We start from the raw sequence: 24,101 nt of genomic DNA, 5'->3' as shown, positions 1-24,101 counted from the left end.
CAAATCAATCCCAGAACAACGGAGGAAACGGGTACAAAATTATATCTCCACAGTAAAACAAGTCCTATATCGACATAACTTGAAAGCCCGCTCAGCTGGAAGATGCCAAAACCGCAATAAAAAAGCCAGACTACGGTTTGCGACTGCACATGGGGACAAAGATCATACTTTTGGCCATAATGACCATCATTATGTTTGGAGGAAAAAGAGGGATGCTTGCAAGCCGAAGAACACCATCCCAACCGTGAAGCACAGGGGTGGCAGTGTAACCGATGTGAAATGGCTAGTTAGTTAGCGGTGGAGCGGTTCAATCGGGTGACGTCACTCGCTCTGAGACCTGAAGTAGTTGTTCCCCTTGCTCTGCAAGGGCTGTGGCTTTTGTGGCGCGATGGGTAACGATGCTTCGAGGGTGACTGTTGTCTGTGTGCACAGGATCCCTGGTTCAAGCCCAGGTTGGGGCGAGGAGAGGGACGGAAGCTAAACTGTTACAGCAGCATCATGTTGTGGAGGTGCTTTGTTGCAGGAGGGACTCTTTTAACAAAATTATTTTTACATCCCCTTTAAGGGCGGGAGGTTACCGTGGTAACGTGACTGCAGTCATGTTTGTGCTTGTGAGATTGAGTCTGACTAGTAGCCGCCTTGTCTTCTCTGCCCTAACAGTTGAAACGCAAACATAGAAAAACAACCTAGCTTGTGAACAAAACAATGTAAATAGCCAAGAAACACAAGGATAAAGTCTCACTTCAGTAGACTTTCGTTTCAAGTAAATTAGACCAGCTTTTATACCTGTGCCAGCGCTCCTAAAAATAAATATTTCACTCAACTCTTCACATGCACACAGCCCCAAGCCAGGCAGCGTTGCAGCACGAGGTGGGATAGGCTATAGTAGGATTCGTAGTTCTTTGACTTGAACTAAAGCTGCAGAAATACTTAGAAAATAGCTGTTGCAGCATTTATTTAGCTATAAATGTGATCATACTTGACTATTTTTATTCACAAATGCGAGTCAAATGCTCGCACTGTGGAGCCCTGACCACCCGCCAACATGGTTGATGAAATAGACGTCTTGCCAATGCCAAAATCTACCCGCATTTGACAGGTGGCGGGTGTTCATTTTAGGCCCTGATGACATAGCAGCGGGAGGCAGGAGGTTAATGGTGTGGCTCGGGGCAGGCAGGAGGTTAATGGTGTGGCTCGGGGCAGGCAGGAGATTAATGGTGTGGTTCGGGGCAGGCAGGAGGTTAATGGTGTGGTTCGGGGCAGGCAGGAGATTAATGGTGTGGTTCGGGGCAGGCAGGAGGTTAATGGTGTGGCTCGGGGCAGGCAGGAGGTTAATGGTGTGGCTCGGGGCAGGCAGGAGGTTAATGTTGTGGTTCGGGGCAGGCAGGAGGTTAATGGTGTAGCTCGGGGCAGGCAGGAGATTAATGGTGTGGTTCGGGGCAGGCAGAAGGTTAATGGTGTGGTTCGGGGAAGGCAGGAGATTAATGATGTGGTTCGGGGCAGGGAGGAGGTTAATGGTGTGGTTCGGGGCAGGCAGGAGGTTAATGGTGTGGTTCGGGGCAGGCAGGAGGTTAATGGTGTGGCTCGGGCAGGCAGGAGCTCTGGGGGTCAGCTCTGTTTGTGTGAAGAGAGTGGCAGCCATGGTGGGCGTGGCCCCTAGTCTCCTCTCCACTCAGCGTGGCAATAGAGACAGCCACAACACATAGTAGCCTACAGTATGGCCTTTAAGGCTGACAACCATTAGGCCACAACTGTAGGAAAGCAGAATAACAGTTCAATATTTTATCAGGTCAATAATTCAGCAGCTGCCATGGGAGGCACAGAGATAGGAGAAAGGTGAGAGCGGAGTAGTGAGGGAGGGAGAGAGGTAGCGGGAGCGAGGTAGAGTGAGCATCAGACCCAAGATCGCATTCCCCAGGAAGGGCCTGATAACCATGGTAACTGGAGCTGAATGTCATGATGCAGAGTAGTGAAGGGGGAGGGAGGGCAGAACCAGTGAGCAAGCGACAGAGAAAGAGAGACTATAATGAAGTGGAGGGTTGGCAGCAGTGAGGGGTGTAGTACATATCTGAGTTGTGTGTCGTTTCAATTCAGTGTCCATCTAGAAAAGGCACTATGTCTATCTGTAAATCAGAAGCACCTCGTGGAGAGTAATGACATAACAATCTAGTATGTCCAGAAGTGGTGAGAGAGAGTGGGAGAGGTTTAAGAGGGGATTGAAAAAACACACAGGGAAAGGGAAGGAAGGAGAAGGGAGAGGTAGCGAAGGACATGAGGGGTTGAGATAGAGGGAGAAAGGTGTAGGAAACCATGTTTGTGGACACAGTCTACTATGATGTCAGTGTCACCATACATACAGAGAAGGACACACTTTGACATGGATTGCATAACTTGTGCTTTGAGTATAACTGTAGATACTGTATTCTAATGTACTATGTTCTTTTCTATTGAATATATTAAATAAGAGGCGATGCTGTCATGATGGTGGCTATAGAATTCCCACGCAGAGCTATTGATCACAGTGGACTTTTTCTAGCTGCGTTCTGGGTTTCCCTTCAGCTACATTCTTCTCTGCTGGATTATGCTCTACAGTTGTGGCCAGGTGATTATCATAGATGTCGATACCGGAGGCCATTTGGTTTTCACATGGAGCTCCACGGTGACGGCTGCAGTGACCTTCCTGAAGAACGTCCATGTTGTGCCCCAGGACAGCTAATGCTGCTGAGCATTGATCTTTGACCTTTTCCTTCATTGCTAATTCAACTGTGTGTGCTGCTCACAGAAAGACATCCACTCACTGCTCTCCCTCTTCATCTGGAGGCCCTATTCACAAACACAGAGAATACAAGAGAGGAAAGAGACAGACAAAGGCAGTATATAGGGCTCTGTAAAATCGGCATTGCGGAGAACGCGGACGGTATCACAGAAACCATGCATTAAACAATGGGTTCAACTAAATGTATTGAATTTATTAGAAAAGTAAATCATTTGCCCAAGATTATCATAAGACATGAACAAAATGCATCGGTGATTCGTATGTTCCTTCAACTTTCTTAGAGTGCAACGGCACAAGAATGCCCCTGTATGTGTGTGCACGTTTGTCTACCACTTAGCGATGATGCTAATGTCATGACAACCGTCTTCTGGTAGGTGGAAAAACTTTCCCAAAAACCTTCTCAATTAAATGTTAACAACAAAGTAGCTAGTGCCTACCTGGCAGAATGATATCATGATTGTTTGCATCAATCCAGTGGCCATTTGTTTTGCACACTTTGCAGTCACAGTAGCACTACAGAAGCATTGCTAACCAAGCAACGGTATCTGGCTGGTGCACACTTGAATTACAGAGTAACTACACCCAAAAATCTACATTTTGTTGATTTAGATTTTCTGTTCTCCTGATGTGGTTTAAGGATTGTTGTGAACTTAGAACATCCAATTTTGTTTTTTTGTTTTATTAAAAAAGTGTGATTTATAGAGCGAAACCCTGAAAAAACTGAAACTTGGAAAAACGAAATGGAGAAAACAGATGTTGGCAGAGAAAAACACATTTTATAGGTCACTAAGTATATACAGTAATTGTTTATGAAAATAACTGTTCATGTAATATCAGAGCTTGGGCTCAGGAAATTGGATCAGACCACTGGTCTCTCCTGGGAGAGGAAGAGGAAGCAGCCCACTGTTTAATCGTTGGACAGTTTGTCCACAGACCCCTCATCCCGCTGTATAGTTACTGTACAGTACACAACATGTGCCTTCCCTGTGTCTCAGTTGGTAGAGCATGGTGTTTGCAACGCCAGGGTTGTGGGTTTGATTCCCACGGGGGGCCAGAAAAAAAAATAAAATAAAAGTGCATGAAATGAAATGAAATGGAATGGAATGTATGTACTCACTACTGTAAGTCGCTCTGGATAAGAGCTTCTGCTAAATGACTAAAATGTCATGTAAATGTATGTGGTAAAGGGAGAGCCGTAAACTGAAGTTATCAATATTTTCTGTATCCTTATCTGTTCTAGGCCCGTAGTGGAGGCCCCAGGGGTGGTTAAACAGCCTCTGCTGTAATCAGAGTAGCATCTCTCCATCTGAAGAACTCAGAGCAGGCGTCTTCTGCCACAGAGGCTCCCTGTACAGTACCATGAGTAGTGGACCATGAGGCCTGAGCAGCAGCTGCTGACAGAGCCAGCCAAGTGATCATGACCACACACACATTGGGATAATTAACCCTCAGTGATGGATAGCCATCTGTGCATAATGTCCAGCACCTGACTGTTCATAATTACTGTGCAGTCTCTCAGGATCATCAGTGGAGTGGAGTGCTGTTCAGCGCACCCACCACACAGACTGTTACAGTGGAACAGGAAGTTGTGTAACCCGGGGGAAAAGTACAAGCCTATTAGCCTAGTCCCAGATCTGTTTGTGCTGTATAGCCAAGTCCTACTGTATGGTCATTGTTATGCCAAACATAACAGATCTGGGACCAGACTAGTATAGTACTGTATGAAACCTAAAAATGTCCTACATTACATTTAACCTGCACCCCTTTATCCCCATCACTATCCTAATCCTCAATTTTGAGCTGTGATCAAAATATGTATTTTTGAAGATACGATAACAGTAGCTAAGAATGGGCGTACATTAGAACATGGGGTGTTGTGGTGATACAGTCTGAGAAGGGTATATTATAATACCAATAAACAGGCACTTTGTGGCCTTGTTTTAATCCTAATCTGTGCTGGTGCTGGGGAGTAGTGGTGCTGGTACTGGATCTCACAGGGCTGGGTGAGAAGGGCAGCCAGGCAGGCAGGCAGGCAGGGAGTCACCTGTTTGATGTGGACCCACACAGGAGCAGGGAGCAGGCAGGCTGCAGCCAGGCTCAGGGAGGGACCAGGGACCGTATATCTCAGCAGGAAGTAGATCGCCTCTGATGGCCCTGCCCTAATTAGGAAGGAAAGGTCACCTCTGTCGCTGCGTTGGCACTAAATAAATGGAGGCCACCTTGACTAGACTGGCCCATGGAGTTTAAAATGCACCATAGTTCACACTAATAATTTTACATTTCACGGTTCGTAGGTTTCCTCACTACAAAGGTGGGATGAGGTTTATGCATTAAGGTGCTATCAGGCTTTCCCTGTATTGGCCTAACAGCTTTTCTTCTTTTCACGTTGGTAAATGTCAATTTGGGATTCAGGGGGAGTAAGGAATGTGTAGCGTCTCTTTTTCATGGAGCGAGAGAGGGAGATATACATTATTCAAATCCCTCAGCATCCCTTTAAAGGTTGCCTGCTTACTCTAATGAATGAATGCTGATGAAGATTGCTCTATTCTCCCCAGCCTGGCACAAGGGTCATAATGAATCGCTATGATGTGTTTGTTTGAAACTGATTTAAATTCAGTAGGCAATCACAGTCCCCATTATCCATGTGTGCGTCATTTTATGTAGCAAAATAAAAACGAGAGAGTGATGGGGGAAAAAATCAGTACAGTTACATATCGCAATATTATTTTGGACGATATTATATTGATACTTTGACTCAAAGTACTCCCTTCACAGAACAGCTCAAACTGGCTCTAACCAGAATAGAAAGAGGAGTGGGAGGCCCCGGTGCACAACTGAGCAAGAGGATAAGCACTTCATAGTGTCTAGTTTGAGAAACAGACACCTCACATCCTCAACTGGCAGCTTCATTAAATAGTACCCACAAAACATAAATCTCAACAGTGAAGAGGCAACTCTGGGATGCTGGTCTTCTAGGCAGAGTTCCTCTGTCTAGTGTCTGTGTTCTTTTGCCCATCTTAATCTATTATTTGTATTGGTCAGTCTGAGATATGGCTTTTTCTTTGCAACTCTGCCTAGAAGGCCAGCATCCCAGAGTCTCCTCTTCACTATTGACGTTGTGATTGATGTTTTGTGGGTACTATTTAATGAAGCTGCCAGTTGAGGACTTGTGAGGCATCTGTTTCTCAAACTAGACAATCTAATGTACTAGTCATTTTACATTTACATTTTAGTCATTTAGCAGCTCTTATCCAGAGCGACTTACAGTAGTGAATACATACATTTCATTTCATTTTTTCATGCATTTATTATTATTATTATAATTTTTTTTGTTCTGGCCCCCCGTGGGAATCGAACCCACAACCCTGGCGTTGCAAACACCATGCTCTACCAACTGAGCCACAGGGAAGATGCCAAGTCCTCTTGCTCAGTTGTGCACAGGGGCCCCCACACCTCTTTCTATTCTGGTTAGAGCCAGTTTGCGCTGTTCTGTGAAGGGAGTAGTACACAGCGTTGTACGAGATCTTCAGTTTCTTGGCAATTTCTCGCATGGAATAGCCTTCATTTCTCAGAATAGACTGACGAGTTTCAGAAGAAAGGTCTTTGTTTCTGGCCATTTTGAGCATGTGATCAAACCCACAAATGCTGATGCTCCAGATACTTAAGTAGTCTAAAGAAAGCCAGTTGTATTGCTTCTTTAATCAGGACAACAGTTTTCAGCTGTGCTAACATAATTGAAAAGGGTTTTCTAATGATCAATTAGCCTTTTAAAATGATAAACTTTTATTAGCTAACAAATCGTGCCATTGGAACACAGGAGTGATGGTTGCTGGTAATGGGCTTCTGTACGCCAATGTAGATATTCCATAAAAAATCAGCCATTTCTAGCTACAAATGTAATTTACAACATTAACAATGTCTACACTGTATTTCTTATCAATTTGATATTATTTTAATGGACAAAAATATGCTTTTATTTAAAAAACAAGGACATTTCTAAGTGACCCCAAACTTTTGAACGGTATTGTATACAGTACCAGTCAAAAGTTTGGACACACCTACTCATTCCAGGGTTTTTCTTTATTTGTACTATTTTTCAGCTTCATGAGGTAGTCACCTGGAATGCATTTCAATTAACAGGTGTGCCTTGTTAAAAGTTCATTTGTGGAATTTCTTTCCTTCTTAATGTGTTTAAGCCAATCAGTTGTGTTGTGACAAGGTAGGGGGTGGAATACAGAAGATAGCCCTATTTGGTAAAAGACCGAGTCCATATTATGGCAAAAACAGCTCAAATAAGCAAAGAGAAATGACAGTCCATCATTACTTTAAGACATGATGGTCAGACAATCTGGAACATTTCAAGAGATTTGAAAGTTTCTTCAAGTGCAGTTGCAAAAACCATCAAGCGATATGATGAAACTAGCTCTCATGAGGACAGTCACAGGAAAGGATGACCCAGAGTTACAGTTGAAGTCGTAAGTTTACATACACCTTAGCCAAATACATTTAAACTCAGTTTTTCACAATTCCTGACATTTAATCAGAGTAAAAATTCCCTGTCTTAGGTCAATTAGAATCACCACTTTATTTTAAGAATGTGAAATGTCAGAATAATTCTTTATTTCAGCTTTTATTTCGTTCATCACATTCCCAGTGGGTCAGAAGTTTACATACACTCAATTCGTGTTTGGTAGCATTGCCTTAAAATTGTTTAACTTGGGTCAAATGTTTTGGGTAGCCTTCCACAAGCTTCCCACAATAAATTGGGTGCATTTTGGTCCATTCCTCCTGACAGAGTTGGTGTAACTGAGTCGGGTTTGTAGGCCTCCTTGCTCGCACATGCTTTTTCAGTTCTGCCCACAAATTTTCAATAGGATTGAGGTCAGGGCTTTGTGATGGCCACTCCAATACCTTGACTTTGTTGTCCTCAAGCCATTTTGCCACAACTTTGGAAGTATGCTTGGGGTCTTTGCCCATTTGGAAGACCCATTTGCAACCAAGCTTTAACTTCCTGACTGAAGTCTTGAGATGTTGCTTCAATATATCCACATAATTTTCCATTCTCATGATGCCATCTATTTTGTGAAGTCCCCCAGTCCCTCCTGCAGCAAAGCACCCCCACACTTATGATGCTGCCACCCCCGTGCTTCACGGTTGGGATGTTGTTCTTCGGCTTGCAAGCCTCCCCATTTTTCCTCCAAACATAACGATGGTCATTATGGCCAAACAGTTCTATTTTTGTTTCATCAGACCAGAGGACATTTCTCCAAAAAGTACGATCTTTGTCTCCATGTGCAGTTGCACACCGTAGTCTGGCTTTTTTATGCCGGTTTTGTAGCAGTGGCTTCTTCCTTGCTGAGTGGTCTTTCAGGCTATGTTGATATAGGACTCGTTTTACTGTGGAAATAGATACTTTTGTACCTGTTTCCTCCAGCATCTTCACAAGGTCCTTTGCTGTTGTTCTGGGATTGATTTGCACTTTTCGCACCAAAGTACGTTCATCTCTAGGAGACAGAACGCGTCTCCTTCCTGAGCGGTCTGACGGCTGCATGGTCCCATGGTGTTTATACTTGCGTACTATTGTTTGTACAGATGAACGTGGTACCTTCAGGCGTTTGGAAATTGCTCCCAAAGATGAACCAGACTTGTGGTCTACAATTTTTTTTCTGAGGTCTTGGCTGATTTGATTTCCCATGATGTCAAGCAAAGAGGCACTGAGCTTGAAGGTAGGCCTTGAAATACATCCACAGGTACAACTCCAATTGACTCAAATGATGTCAATTAGCCTGTCAGAAACTTCTAAAGCCATGATATCATTTTCTGGCATTTTCTAAGTGAAATAATCTCTCTGTAAGCAATTGTTGGAAAAATGACTTGTGTCATGCACAAACAGATGTCCTAACCGACTTGCCAAAACTATAGTTTGTTAACAAGAAATTTGTGGAGTGGTTGTAAAACAAGTTTTAATGACTCCAACCTTTGTGTATGTAAACTTCCGACTTCAACTGTATCTCTGTTGCAGAGGATAAGTTCATTAGAGTTACCAGCCTCAGAAATTGCAGCCCAAATAAATGCTGCACAGAGTTCAACTGTTTTTCTATTTGTATTTTTTTTTACCTTTATTTAACTAGGCAAGCCAGTTGAGAACAAATTCATGTTTACAAGGACACCCTACCCCGGCCAAACCCTAACCCGGATGACACTGGGCCAATTGTGCACTGCCCTATGGGACTCCCAATCTCGGCCGGTTGTGATACAGCCTGGAATCAAGCCAGGGTCTGTAGTGATGCCTCTAGCACTGAGATGCAGTGCCTTAGACCGCTGCGCCACTCGGGAGCCCCCCCCCCCGTTCAGAGGAGACAGCGTGAATCAAGCCTTCATGGTCGAATTTCTGCAAAGAAACCACTACTAAAGGACACCAATAAAAATAAGAGACTTGCTTGGGCCAAGAAACACGAGCAATGGACATTAGACCGGTGGAAATCTGTCCTTTGGTCTGATGAGTCCAAATTTGAGATTTTTGGTTCCAACTGCCGTGTCTTTATCGAGAGTAGGAGTAGGTGAACAAATGATCTCTGCATGTGTGGTTCCCACCGTGAAGCATGGAGGAGGAGGTGTGATGCTGTGGGGGTGCTTTGCTGGTGACATTGTCATGGATTCATTCAGAATTCAAGTCACACTTGACCAGCATGGCTACCACATCATTCTGCAGCGATACGCCATCCCATCTGGTTTGCGCTTAGTCCCACTATCATTTGTTTTTCAACAGGACAATGACCCAAATCACACCTCCAGGCTGTGTAAGGGCTATTTGACCAAGAAGGAGAGTGCTGGAGTGCTGCATCAGATGACCTGGCCTCCACAATCACCCGACCTCAACCCAATTGAGATGGTTTGGGATGAGTTGGACCACAGAATGAAGGAAAAGCAGCCAACAAGTGCTCAGCATATGTGGGAACTCCTTCAAGACTGTTGGAAAATGATTCCTCATGAAGCTGGTTGAGAGAATGCCAAGAGTGTACAAAGCTGTCATCAAGGCAAAGGGTGGCTACTTCGAAGAATCTAAAATATATAGTATATTTTGATTTCTTTAACACTTTTTTGGTTACTACATAATTCCATAGGTGTTATTTCATTGTGTTGATGTCTTCACTATATTGAAAACTTCCACCTTGCATTGTCCATCCCATTCAAAATGTTCTGGACAAGTCACTGCCTGTAGGCCTACAACACATAAACAGTATGTGCCCATTTTTATTGTAAGATGGTTAGCCGTCCAATATCATGAGACCATTTGAGTCGCACAAAACAGTTTTCTAGTGTTCAACCGCCATATTATGCTTGACTGCTGGACAGTAAAGGCCTGATAAAATGCGTGGCCTTCTCTAAGGGCTAGTAGTGGGAGATGACACAGGGATATGGCCCTAAGCTGCCTTTTGAACAGTTGAATGGATGGGGAGTGTGGAGGCAATCTGAGTCAGAGGCAGTGGGTGTCAGTTGGAGATAAATGCCCTTTTGAGTTTATATCAGTCAGGGGTCAGTGGAGATCGTTCTTATCAGGCCGTGCGTGGATTTGTTTGTGTTTTGACTGTTGAAACCGTCTATAGTGGAGGAGGTCTGGCCTACAGGGCTCCATCCAACTGAGTTCACAGGGCCTGTACTTAAAGGTTAGGCTTACCAGGAGGGAGGAGACAGAGCCTCCCTTGTCCAATCAAAAAACATGTAGCCTAACTCAGTCATCGATCACAATGGCTATCAGTCGAATGATTTAATCTGTGTTATAAAGCTGTATTTGAGAAGCCATCTTGGATCTGGTAGGGGAGAGTGTGGTCTGTCCCCCAAAAATGTTACATTCAGCATCACTACGTCAAGGGAAATATAGTATTCTTTCTAACAAAGACATATTTATATGTTTCAAGATGTTGTGTATCCCTGGAAATTATCAGAATTCTTGTAAACATAACAGTTTTGAAAACATAGCTTGTTGAAAAAAGTTGTCTCTTGGCACAACTTAACCCGGGTATGGGGTAATTTGAGCATCGGGACAAGGTCAGTTGAGCTGCCTTGGGATAAGTGGGTGATAGTGTCCAGTGACAGTGGGTGATGGTGCTAGTAGGTCAAAGTTTAATTCATGGAATGGGGGTGTGGTATATTGTATATCTTAAATGTATGCCTACATTCAAATATAGATCTCGCTGTTCAATATCACTTACCCTTCCATTTCTTGACCAGTTGTATGGGTGAGGGATGTTGTTTCAATGTGCCAATTCGTAGGCAAGTTCTCTGCATTTGAGGCAACTAAGCCCATGAAACTGGTCCTGTGATTCTTGATATGTTTAGCAAGCTCAGACTCCCATGTCATCAGATACGACCTTATGTTCCTCTGCTACTCTGTCATCGCCTCTCTTTCACACAGGTACGTGTTTCTTTTCTTTTTTGTCAATGTACATATCAGTGTCATTCAGTCCATTTTATTTAGCCCTTGCTGCTGCTCAAATGGACATCTTCCCTTTTCTTACTTCCTTGGCTGTTCTCTAAAGAACCTGAAGGGGGGTTAGCCCCGGCTTGTTTTACGTCTGTATACGCTGGACATGATGATATCTGCCTGTAACAATACAAATGCACTACGATGCGTATTATGCATAAAACTTACTAAATGTAATCATTTGTATGAGGCATGGTAGCCATTGGCTCAACTTACCCCATGGCAAACATGTTGGCTACTTTTGTCCACACAGCTACAAGGATGCACTTTCATGCTACACTCTTAGAAAAAAAGGTAGTATCTAGAACTTAAAAGGGTTTTTAGTCTTTTCTATAGGATAACCCTTTGAAGAACCCTGTTTGGTTCCAGGTAGAACCCTTTGAAGAACCTTGTTTGGTTCCAGGTAGAACCCTTTTGGTTCCAGGTAGAACCCTTTTGAGTTCCATGTGGAACCCTTTACACAAAGAGTTCTACATGAAACATAAAAGAGTTCTACCTGGAACCACAAAGGGGCACTGCGGAAGAACCCTTTTGGAACCCTTTTTTCTAAGAGTGTAGATTTAGGACCTCTTATTGGCACTTATAGAGACCCCAAATGATGTATCTACTTTGGCTTAGATACAAGCATCATGAAACCTATAACACAATACATTCATTTGACTTGGTAAAAATCCGTGTTTTGGACCTAACTTGCTTACCACTTTTTCCATGTGGTTTCTTCACAGACTCCATGGAAATATGACATCTTCGTAAATATTTGGTCACATGGTTACTTTTGTGTATGGTTTCCTAGAAACAAGGGGTGGCTCAACTAACCATTTGACTCAACTTACCACACTCTCCCCTAGTATGGAAATACAGGTGGTATGGTAATATTACAGCTGGAGCTTCTTGGTTTCCTAATCTCAGTTTATCTCCCAGTGAGATGTATTTTAGTGTGTCAGACCTTAATGGTGATAGCGGTTCCTGTCACTTCTCCAGTGCTGGGTTCCAGATGTCTCCAGCTGTTTTGTGTTGATGTGAACACAGCAGTCTCTCTCTCCCACCAGGGAAAATACTGTATGGCATAGAGAGAATCTCCTGAGATACCAAATTGGCAATTCCAACCTGATTCTCGTTTTCTCTCTCTCCCCTTATCAAAACTATTCTCTATTTCCCACGCTTGTTTTTGTGCTGATTTGGGTTGAAGTGTTCCTCCCTCTCCTTGCTCAGTTGGCTGGCCTAGCCTCTCTCCCCCAGGTTAGGACTGCAGAGTGAGTCTGACCTAAAACGCTGGGCTTTGTCACAGCTAAGCTGCCCAGCTCTCCTGCAAAAAGGAACAAAATGCTCTTTTCAGGACCTTGGCTGCAGACACTGCATGGCTTTGTGTTAGTGTAACTTTGGACCAATGCTACATAAAGAAGTGAGAATGACATCAGGGCAATTATGTAAGGAAGGGAAGTGTTGAGCAAGTGAGGAGATTAGAGGAAGGGAGAAAGCACTGATTTATTTTTTTGCATGCCTCATCCTGTCCACCATTAGAGAGGGGATTGCAGGTGTGTGTGTGTGTGTGTGTGTGTGTGTGTGTGTGTGTGTGTGTGTGTGTGTGTGTGTGTGTGTGTGTGTGTGTGTGTGTGTGTGTGTGTGTGTGTGTGTGTGTGTGTGTGTGTGTGTGTGTGTGTGTGTGTGTGTGTGTGTGTGTGTGTGCAGACCAATGTGTATCTGGTGTGTAGATCATTATCAATGATTCTGGGTATTGATCAGCTTCAGAGCAGCAGCAGCAGCCGGTGAAACATAGAGGCGGAGGAGTTAGTGACGCCCATGACCTTTACTCTGTTGGTAACTAGGGACCTGATTGGTGCTGTGAGTGACAAACAGGCTGAAGCTGCTGTGTCAAAGCTGTAGCATGTCCCAGCACATACTAGAGCCTGTCAATCAAACTCTGTGGTGGGTGTCAACTGCACATGGTCATTCAGAGAGACACACAGGTCAACGACTCCCTACACTACTATGTTATCACGCTCCAATACACAGGGTGGGTTGGTGGGTGGTTGTTCCGTTTCAATATGGACTAGGAGCAGGGCCCACAGGAAGTGGGTGGGATTAGCAGCTGCAGAGAGGAGAGGCAGAGTAGTGGTCCATAAACACACACACACACAGGACGCCCAGCCTGTAATTGAGTCACTGTTGTAGGCCTCTCTAGCCAGGCAGTGGGGGGGTCGGTAATAAGAGCTGAAACACTTTCCCAGACCCAGTGCTCAGGTCGGGACATTGTGAAACGTGACTAGTGTTTGGGGTTATGCGGGGAAGGCAGGATCACTCCTTCCAGGATGCTCCTCTCCTGTGACCTTCGCATTTGTAGACACTAGTGGAATGAAAAACAGTTATTTCATTTCAGCTCCTAGATTTAGATATCTCTACCCTTACAAAAAAATAATGTAGTTTTGAAACTGCAGTAACTGCAGTCGACTGTGGCGTTTTGGACGCAGTAATTGCAGAATAACTGCAATTGTGAAATTGTGAAATAATTGCAGTGAAACTGCAATTATACTGCACTGTAACTGCAGTTACTCTGCAAAATTACTGCAGTAAACATTTTTTATTTTGGACGCAGTATTTGCAGCGTACTACAGTTATACTGCACTCTAACTGCAATTGTTTTTCGTAAGGGTATTTTCTAATTACACTGTAATTTTAGAAGTATTATCTTTGCGCAGGAAATACCTCTGTATTGTGATATGGATACTTAATGTGAGTGCTATATCTGTTCCTATCTACAGGTTGATGTTTTCCTCTCTACAGGCTTGTGTGTATTGGGCGGCAGGTAGCCTAGTGGTTAAGAGTGTTGGGAAAGTAACTGAAAAGATGCTGGTTTGAATCCCTGAGTTGACTAGGTGAACAACCTGTCAATGTGCCCTTGAGCAAGGCTCTTAACCATAATTGCTCCTGTAAGTCTCCCTGGATAAGAATGGTTACTAAATGACAAAAATGTACTGTATTTAAAGTGCTATGTATAATGTACCTGTTGTTCTCTCCCTCCTCAGGCTGATGCTAAGATGGTGTGTGACGTGGTAAGTCGTATGGAGGACACTGAGCCCTACTCTCCTGAGCTCCTGGGGGCTATGATCCGCCTGTGGTCTGACTCTGGCATCCAGGAGTGCTTCAGCCGTGCCCGAGAATACCAGCTCAATGACTCTGCCCAATAGTGAGTACTACTTTACCTCTACTGCCCCCCACAGGAGGACCTAGTGCTGCAGGATCAATACAACTCTCATTACTCTTCTCCAATCGATGAAAATGTTTATGGATAACACATACATAAATGTCATCCACTTACTACATTAATTGATGTCCATGTGACATTAGTCATATACAACAAATATGAAGCAATTATTTGGTGTTTTATAGACAAAGTAGTTTATGTGGCCCAAAGTGAATTGGTAAATTCCTGTGCTAGGTTGTAAATCAATTGGAATCAAACACATACACTACCGATCAAAAGTTTTAGAACACCTACTCATTTTAGGGTTTTTCTTTATTTTTACTATTTTCTACATTGTAGAATAATAGTGAATATATCAAAACAATGAAATAACACATGGAATCATGTAGTTACCAAAAAAGTGTTAAACAAATCAAAATATATTTGAGATTTGAGATTCTTCAAATAGCCACCCTTTGCCTTGATGACAGCTTTGCACACTCTTGGCATTCTCTCAACCAGCTTCAGGAGGTAGTCACCTGGAATGCATTTCAATTAACAGGTGTGCCTTCTTAAAAGTTAATTTGTGGAATTTATTTCCTCCTTAATGCGTTTGAGCCAATCAGTTGTGTTGTGACAAGGTAGCCGAAGATAGCCCTATTATGGCAAGAACAGCTCAAATAAGCAAAGAGTAATGACAGTCCATCATTACTTTAAGACATGAAAGTAAGTCAATACGAAAAATTTCAAGAACATTGAAAGTGCAGTCGCATAAACCATCAAGCGCTATGATGAAACTGGCTCTCATGGGGACAGCCACAGGAAAGGAAGACTCAGAGTTACCTCTGCTGCAGAGGATAAGTTCTTTAGAGTTACCAGCCTCTGAAATTGCATCTCAAATAAATGCTTCACAGAGTTCAAGTAACAGACACATCTCAACATCAACTGTTCACAGGAGATTATGTGAATCAGGCCTTCATGGTCGAATTGCTGCACCTGCAAAAAAGATTGCTCTGATGTGCGAGTGCCTTTTGAATTTTGAATTGCTGCAAATAAACCACTACTAAAGGACACCAATAATAAGAGGAGACTTGCGAGCAATGGAAATTAGACCGGTGGAAATTAGAGATTTTTGATTCCAACCTCTGTGTCTTTGTGAGACACAGTGTGGGTGAACGGATGATCTCTGCATGTGTATTTCCCACCGTGAAGCATGGAGGTGGAGGTGTTATGGTGTGGGGATGCTTTGCTGGTGACACTCTCTGAAATATTTAGAATTCTTCGGCACACTTAACCAGCTTGGCTACCACAGCATTCTGCAGCGATACACCATCCCATCTGGTTTGGACTTAGTCCCACTATCATTTATTTTTCAACAGGATAATGACCCAACACACCTCCAGGCTGTGTAAGGGCTATTTTACCAAGAAGGAAAGTGATGGAATGCTGCATCAGATGACCTGGCCTCCACCAAATTGAGAGGGTTTGGGATGAGTTGGACCGCAGAGTGAAGGAAAAGCAGCCAACAAGTGCTCAGCATATGTGGGAACTCCTTCAAGACTGTTGGAAAAGTGTTCTAGGTGAAGCTGGTTGAGAGAATGCCAAGTGTACAAAGCTGTAATCAATGCAAAGGGTGGCTATTTTAAGAGTCTCAAATATAAAGTATATTTTGATTTGTTTAACACATTTTTGGTTACTACATGATTCCATATGTGTTATTTCATAGTTGTGATGTCTTCACTATCGTTCTACAATGTAGAAAATAGTAAAAAATAAAGATAAACCCTTGAATGAGTAGGTGTTCTAAAACTTTTGACCTGTAGTGTATGTATGATCAGGGCCTAAAATTAACAACCAGCATTCACCAAATGACAATGCGGGTCGATTTTGCCATTGGTGGGTAAGATGTCTGTTTCACCAGCCACGTTGGCGGGTGGACAGGGCTCTACAGTGCGAGCATTTCACTCGCATTTGTGAATAAAAATCATCAAGTATGATTAAATTTATAGCTAAATAAATGCTGCAGTAGCTGTTTTCAAAGTATTTCTGCCGTTTTGTTCCTATAGCCTATCCGACCTCAAGCTTCAACACTGCCTGGCTGAGGACTGTGCGCACATGAACAACGAAGTGAAGGATTCATTTTTAGGGGAGCTGCGCACAGGCATAAAAGTCAGTCTATTTTGCTTGAAACGAAAGTCTACTGAAGTGAGACTTTGTCCTTGTCTTTCTTGGCTATTTACATTGTTTTGTTCACAAGCTAGGTTGTTTTTCAATGTTTGAGTTTCAACTGCTAGGGAAGAGAAGACAAGGCGGCTACTAGTCAGGGGCTGCAGTCCAAACTCAAAGTAGACAGCCCTCGGCCCTAAACCCTCATCCTTTGAATGACGTTTTACATCCGAGTGTTTGGAGAGGGAGAGATGATTAGAGAGGCAACGTCCTTGGTGGAAATCTTGAAGTTGTGCTTAAAAACAATCAACCTATAGATATTAATGTACCTAGCTAGCTAACGTAGCTAGGTACGTTAGCTGTCAGGTAGTTAGTGACCCATAGCTGGCAAGCTAGTTTTATAGTTTGGTCATTTATTCCAATAGATTTCAGAATTCCCAAAAATATGTTTATGAAGCTAACTACGTTTTATAGGCTCCTCACTACGAGACTAAACCAATTTTCCAATGCTAAAATCAATGTAGTTTTTATATAATTCTTTTTTAGCAAGCTAGCATTATGAATTGTGGGTCATATCAACCCCACAAGTGATCAAAGTTCTTCACTCGCTCCGTCAAGCTAAATTGAGGGCTGAGAGGGCAACGTTTGTGAATTGGACCTCTAGTTAAGATGGCAAACAAACTGCATCCGGTTTCGATGGGGATTCCCCAGAGGGAAAGTGGCTATTACGAGGGCTGAGGGGGTAAAAATAACATGTTTGGAATGCAGCCATGCTCTCAATCTCACAGGCACAAACATGACTTGAGTCACATTACCACGGTAACCATTAAAAGGTGAACATTTTTGTCTCATCTGTGATATTTTGGTTAAAAGACTCGGGTCATAAAATATTAAATTAAACAATATACTACATTACTTCTTACTAGTAATAGATGTATTGTTTTTAGAAACATTACAAAGCATGCTCATCTGTTATTTTGTGTTTTGTTGGTGTAATTTTAGCAACAACCCCCCCAAAAAATTGGGCTGGTTAAAAAATCTGAGTTGCTGGAAAGTAATCTGAAAGTAATCAGATTATGTTACTGAGTTTGGGTAATCCAAAAGTTATGTTACTGATTACAATTTTGGACAGATAACTGTAAATGATTACTTTTAGAAAGTAACCTACCCAACCCTGAGGACCATTGTGGAGAACAATAGCATGTAGAGCAGCAGTGATACACCGTGACACTGTAGACTGGAGCAGGCTAGAGAGAGAATGATTAAAGGACATAGCCAGTAGCGAGTTGCTCAGCTTCTCTGAGATGGCTTAAGCCCATAGTATTGCATTCCTGAGAAAATTCATTTATATTAGTGTGTCCTGCGAAAGGTCACGAAACACATTTATTTCACATTTACATGGAACTCAATTAATTGTGTTGTAAATGTCATAGCATTTAGGAATGATGTTTGATTACTGGCAGTCCAGTATTTCATTCAGGAACTTGACACACCATGCAGAACTTGACGGATTTAGTTTTGTCCGGATCTGCATTATAGAAATGTTGCATAACACTTTGAGGTGATATGGATGGATATGTGTATCAATGTCTTTTGACATATGAAAGCAGCCCACATGATATGTAGAGTTAAGAGTCATGGTACTCAGAGCAGTCTCTCTCTCTCAGTGACCCTGGATATGACCTCAGTGACCCTGGATATGACCTCAGTGACCCTGGATATGACCTCAGCGATGTATTATTTACATTTACATTTAAGTCATTTAGCAGACGCTCTTATCCAGAGCGACTTACAAATTGGTGCATTCACCTTATGATATCCAGTGGAACAACCACTTTACAATAGTGCATCTAAATCTTTTAAGGGGGGGGGGGGGGGGGGTAGAAGGATTACTTTATCCTATCCTAGGTATTCCTTAAAGAGGTGGGGTTTCAGGTGTCTCCGGAAGGTGGTGATTGACTCCGCTGTCCTGGCGTCGTGAGGGAGCTTGTTCCACCATTGGGGTGCCAGAGCAGCGAACAGTTTTGACTGGGCTGAGCGGGAACTGTGCTTCCTCAGAGGTAGGGGGGCCAGAAGGCCAGAGGTGGATGAACGCAGTGCCCTTGTTTGGGTGTAGGGCCTGATCAGAGCCTGAAGGTATGGAGGTGCCGTTCCCTTCACAGCTCCGTAGGCAATCACCATGGTCTTGTAGCGGATGCGAGCTTCAACTGGAAGCCAGTGGAGAGAGCGGAGGAGCGGGGTGACGTGAGAGAACTTGGGAAGGTTGAACACCAGACGGGCTGCGGCATTCTGGGTGAGTTGTAGGGGTTTAATGGCACAGGCAGGGAGCCCAGCCAACAGCGAGTTGCAGTAATCCAGACGGGAGATGACAAGTGCCTGGATTAGGACCTGCGCTGCTTCCTGTGTGAGGCAGGGTCGTACTCTGCGAATGTTGTAGAGCATGAACCTACAGGATCGGGTCACCGCCTTGATGTTAGTGGAGAACGACAGGGTGTTGTCCAGGATCACGCCGAGGTTCTTAGCACTCTGGGAGGAGGACACAAGGGAGTTGTCAACCGTGATGGCGAGATCATGGAACGGGCAGTCCTTCCCCGGGAGGAAGAGCAGCTCCGTCTTGCCGAGGTTCAGCTTGAGCTGGTGATCCGTCATCCACACTGATATGTCTGACAGACATGCAGAGATGCGATTCGCCGCCTGGTTATCAGAAGGGGGAAAGGAGAAGATTAATTGTGTGTCGTCTGCATAGCAATGATAGGAGAGACCATGTGAGGATATGACAGAGCAAAGTGACTTGGTGTATAGCGAGAATAGGAGAGGGCCTAGAACAGAGCCCTGGGGGACACCAGTGGTGAGAGCGCATGGTGCGGAGACAGATTCTCGCCACGCCACCTGGTAGGAGCGACCTGTCAGGTAGGACGCAATCCAAGCGTGGGCCGCGCCGGAGATGCCCAACTCGGAGAGGGTGGAGAGGAGGATCTGATGGTTCACAGTATCAAAGGCAGCAGATAGGTCTAGAAGGATGAGAGCAGAGGAGAGAGAGTTAGCTTTAGCAGTGCGGAGAGCCTCCGTGACACAGAGAAGAGCAGTCTCAGTTGAATGCCCAGTCTTGAAACCTGACTGATTAGGATCAAGAAGTGATCATTATCAGTGTGTGGATGCTCTTCATTTGTGACCCATTTAGTTTCAACGTGCACATTTATTACACTGGTAAAGTGTCTTCTCAGACAGTGTCTTGTGAGGAGTATGTTTACCAAAAGCACCATTTTAAGATTTGTAGTCAAAATCCACATTGTTCTTCTCATCAATTGAAATAATATGTTGCTATTTAAAGAAGAATAAAAAAGATTACAAGCATATATCATAGCTCCGGAACTAGATCATACATGGCAGACATTTTGTGCTACAGAGCTCACCACCCATCAGCATCGCAGAAGCAATGCTGTGATTTACCACAAACTTTGCCAGAGGCCCATCAGATAAGTTGTTACCATGTGTGGCTCATCCCCACTCCCTGGCTGTGCTTAGGCCACAGCCCTACCATGCCACTCTGAACTGTGGTGTGGTTCCGGGAATCGTGTGTGTGTGTGTGTGTGTGTGTGTGTGTGTGTGTGTGTGTGTGTGTGTGTGTGTGTGTGTGTGTGTGTGTGTGTGTGTGTGTGTGTGTGTGTGTGTGTGTGTGTGTGTGTGTGTGTGTGTGTGTGTGTGTGCATATGTGCCTGTGAGTGTGCATGCGTGCGAGACAGAAACAGCATGAGGCACTCACTGTGATGTTTTCTAGACCCATTGGGTAGTCATTTTGGCTGTAATGGATAGTTGTTTTGGCTTTAATGAATAGCCAAAATGACTATCCTTTGGGGAGTTTTTCAGCACAGGGCCACAGGCAGGTCTATACAGTAGATGCACAGTGGAAATAACTGATGGTATGGCTGTGTTCCATCTGGGCAAAAGCGCAAAAATAAAGGCTTTAGAAATGTATAACTGAACAATGCATCATCATACCAGGTCATTTCATGCTTAAAAATGTTTTATGAATAAGATATTTGGCTACAGTAGTGCCATTTCTTACCGATCTCCACAGCTTCCGTCCAAATACATATCCGGTGAAATGACATCAACACATACTGGAGGAGTTACTGGCTAGCTACAAGTGGCTAGCTACAAGTGGCTAGCTACAAGTGGCTAGCTACAAGTGGCTAGCTACAAGTGGCTAGCTACAAGTGGCTAGCTACAAGTGGCTAGCTACAAGTGGCTAGCTACAAGTGGCTAGCTACAAGTGGCTAGCTTAGCTAACGAACATCGATTAACCACCATAGGCACACCCCATTTCTGTTTTAAAATTGAGAAAGAGGAGGAGTTGGACTTTCTTTCGTGCCCAAAGTCGAGCGTAAAAGCACATTTCCTGCAATTCTACACATTTTACCATTCCTTATCACATGTTCATATGCTATCTGGGGGGCATCACACCAAAAAATGTATTAATAATATTTCACTCATTGTCATTAATTCTAATATGAAGAGTTACTCATATTTATTTTAAAGAAATGATTTGGGGGGACGAATCAACCTGTTCTGACATACCCCCCCCCCCATCCCTCGTGGCAATTTCGCCTATGCCAAGAATCTTCCAACTGGAATTTTGGGGAAACCAGAGAATTTATTGAAAGCTTCCAGAATTTTGCAACCCTAGGTATACCACAGGACACTTAGTTCTCTCTGTTTTCTCTGCGCTTCTCTTTCAGTCCTCTACTTTCTGATCTCTCTTTTTTCTGTGAATCGCTCTCTTTAGCGCCACCTCTTTCCTTGCTATTTCCCTCCCCTTGATCTCACCAACTCCTTTCTTTCCCGCCATATCAACCATCCCTGCTCCCCTCCCTCTCTCCTTTCCTCCCTCTCTCCTCCCTCTCCAACACCAGCCTGTGGAGTGATTGGAAGCAGCCGACAGCAGGCATGGTGCTGAGAGGTTTTGCCATGCAGAGCACTCAAGCTGGACGATGAGGAGGAGGAGGGGAAATGGGGGGAGAGAAAAGGGCGGATGGTGTGTTTTGGAGGGAGTTACTGGCAGGGAGCCAGTAATAAGGGACAGATATGAGTCCCCCATACAAAAGAGAGCCCCTCCTACGCACCCCACCTCTACACCATTTCAACAGACCCCAGATGACCCAATCTTATCCTCCCAGCATAGATAGGACCTCATCACTATTCATATTGCTAGGGAGAGCATGACGGTCACAGCACCAATGGGTCTCAGAGCCACGGAACTGCTATATTTTCATGACATATTACATCAGATATCAGACCTCAAATCCCTTGGGATGTATTCATCGTATTAGTCATTGGTGGACAATATGGATGTTAGTTTAATGAACTCCAGTAAATATTTCAAGAGAGGTTTGGCTGGCAGATAAGGCAGAAATAGTATTTCATTCAAGACCACGCTGATATCCAGTTGGATAGAAATGTTAATTGTGTCATTGCAGAGGAGTAAACACACTTAGACACGTTCTGCTGCTTACTCCTCATTGGACTGTGCTCTTTCTGTTCCAAAGTAGACGGCATTGAAACTATGACACTATTGTATGAGACTAGACTGTACAAGTTACCACTCACAGTCCTTCATGGAAATCCCTCTTATATAGCCAGCTGAAATTTGCATTGGCAGTTTTTATTTGAGGATAAACAATACATCATAATGGGGAGAGAGGCAATCACAGATAGGAGGAATGGAAGATAGAAAGGAGAGAGAGAGAACAAATCAGTGATGGACAAAGAGGGGAGAGACAGAGAGGGTGGCAGAGGAGAGTGTGCTACCTTGTAATATTGAAACAGTAAATGTAAGGAGAAGCTGGAGGCTGTAACCTATATTCTCATTATATCTTGTTAATGCTCTTTTGGTTTAGAAGAATAACTTTTAGAGGGGAAGTGTGCTTTTTGTTAGGGCTGGTTGATATGTTATAAAAACTGATATTGTGGTATGAATAAGATGTGCATGAATCAAACATTCATAGACAGAAATGACTGTGTTCCCTGTTGTGTTGATGTCGCCCCCTGGATGCAGTGAGGTGGACTTCATCTCTCTGTGCAGGTGGGCTGGCCTGTTATGGCAGGGCAGGGTGAATCCGCTCTATGGAGAAGTTTCATCTGAATTTAAATGGCCATGTCAGTGTTAGCTTTGGACACACTTTGTAGAGATGTGACATCTCATTCCACTTCCAGCAGTTGCATCATAGATCTCCCCCACTGCTCTTCTTCTATCTCCCTGGCCTGCCTCCATCCTCTTTCTTTCTTTCTTTCTTTCTTTCTTTCTTTCTTTCTTTCTTTCTTTCTTTCTTTCTTTCTTTCTTTCTTTCTTTCTTTCTTTCTTTCTTTCTTTCTTTCTTTCTCCCTGTGTCATTTTCTCTGCCCCCCTCCTTATATTATGAACAGGGAAGCAGAACAATGGACACAGCCCCGTTTTTTTAGGCACTACTGTTAATGAGCTGCATTAGTGCTGGGCAGCCTGCCACCCAAACAGAGAGCTTGGCAATGGATGCAGCACATTTACTACTGAACATCGGCTTGTGTTAGTCATTTATCAATCATTTCACGTGTACACACATTTAAAAACATTCAGCAACATACTGTACTGCGGCTCCATGCAGTGTAGGGTTGTGTTGTGCAGTGGAAGTGCCCCCCTCATTGGGTTGTGTCACCAGGCCAGTGGCCAGGGTGGAATGTTCACACACTGCTGCCAAATATTGCAGCTTCCCAGCGAAGTCTCACAGCACTCAACTGGACACAGATCAGTGAATGACACCATTACACATAAACACAGATGAAGGGAGAGAAGATGTTTGTATGTGGTATGTTTGTGCCAGTTTAAGTGTAGTTGTTTTCTTCAAGTGTCCTCTCTACCACATTACTGGGTGCTGACTGTTGGTTAGTATTGGGTGTGATGAACCTCTCTACCACATTACTGGGTGCTGACTGTTGGTTAGTATTGGGTGTGATGATCCTCTCTACCACATTACTGGGTGCTGACTGTTGGTTAGTCTTGGGTGTGATGATCCTCTCTACCACATTACTGGGTGCTGACTGTTGGTTAGTATTGGGTGTGATGAACCTCTCTACCACATTACTGGGTGCTGACTGTTGGTTAGTCTTGGGTGTGATGAACCTCTACCACATTACTGGGTGCTGACTGTTGGTTAGTCTTGGGTGTGATGAACCTCTACCACATTACTGGGTGCTGACTGTTGGTTAGTATTGGGTGTGATGAACCTCTCTACCACATTACTGGGTGCTGACTGTTGGTTAGTCTTGGGTGTGTGTGATGAACCTCTCTACCACATTACTGGGTGCTGACTGTTGGTTAGTCTTGGGTGTGATGAACCTCTACCACATTACTGGGTGCTGACTGTTGGTTAGTCTTGGGTGTGATGAACCTCTCTACCACATTACTGGGTGCTGACTGTTGGTTAGTCTTGGGTGTGATGAACCTCTCTACCACATTACTG

The 24,101-nt window shown here is 43.9% G+C and overlaps 1 protein-coding gene across 2 annotated transcripts in view; it reads left to right on the top strand.

Annotated features, from left to right (window-relative positions):
* The window catches only part of LOC106560843 (guanine nucleotide-binding protein G(o) subunit alpha), a 144,905-nt gene that overhangs the window by 93,946 nt on the left and 26,858 nt on the right, over positions 1-24,101 (top strand). For both annotated transcript variants that reach the window (XM_014124202.3, XM_014124203.3), the window contains exon 4: positions 14,285-14,445. In XM_014124202.3, coding sequence (XP_013979677.1) covers positions 14,285-14,445 — 161 coding nt within the window. The remainder of the gene's footprint in view (positions 1-14,284; positions 14,446-24,101) is intronic.

This window comes from Salmo salar, chromosome 10 (genome assembly GCF_965601325.2).
Source record: "Salmo salar chromosome 10, fSalSal1, whole genome shotgun sequence".
Taxonomy (NCBI): Eukaryota; Metazoa; Chordata; class Actinopteri; order Salmoniformes; family Salmonidae; genus Salmo; species Salmo salar.
The sequence above is the reverse complement of the archived record's forward strand: the minus strand, read 5'-3'. Positions and strand labels throughout refer to the sequence as shown.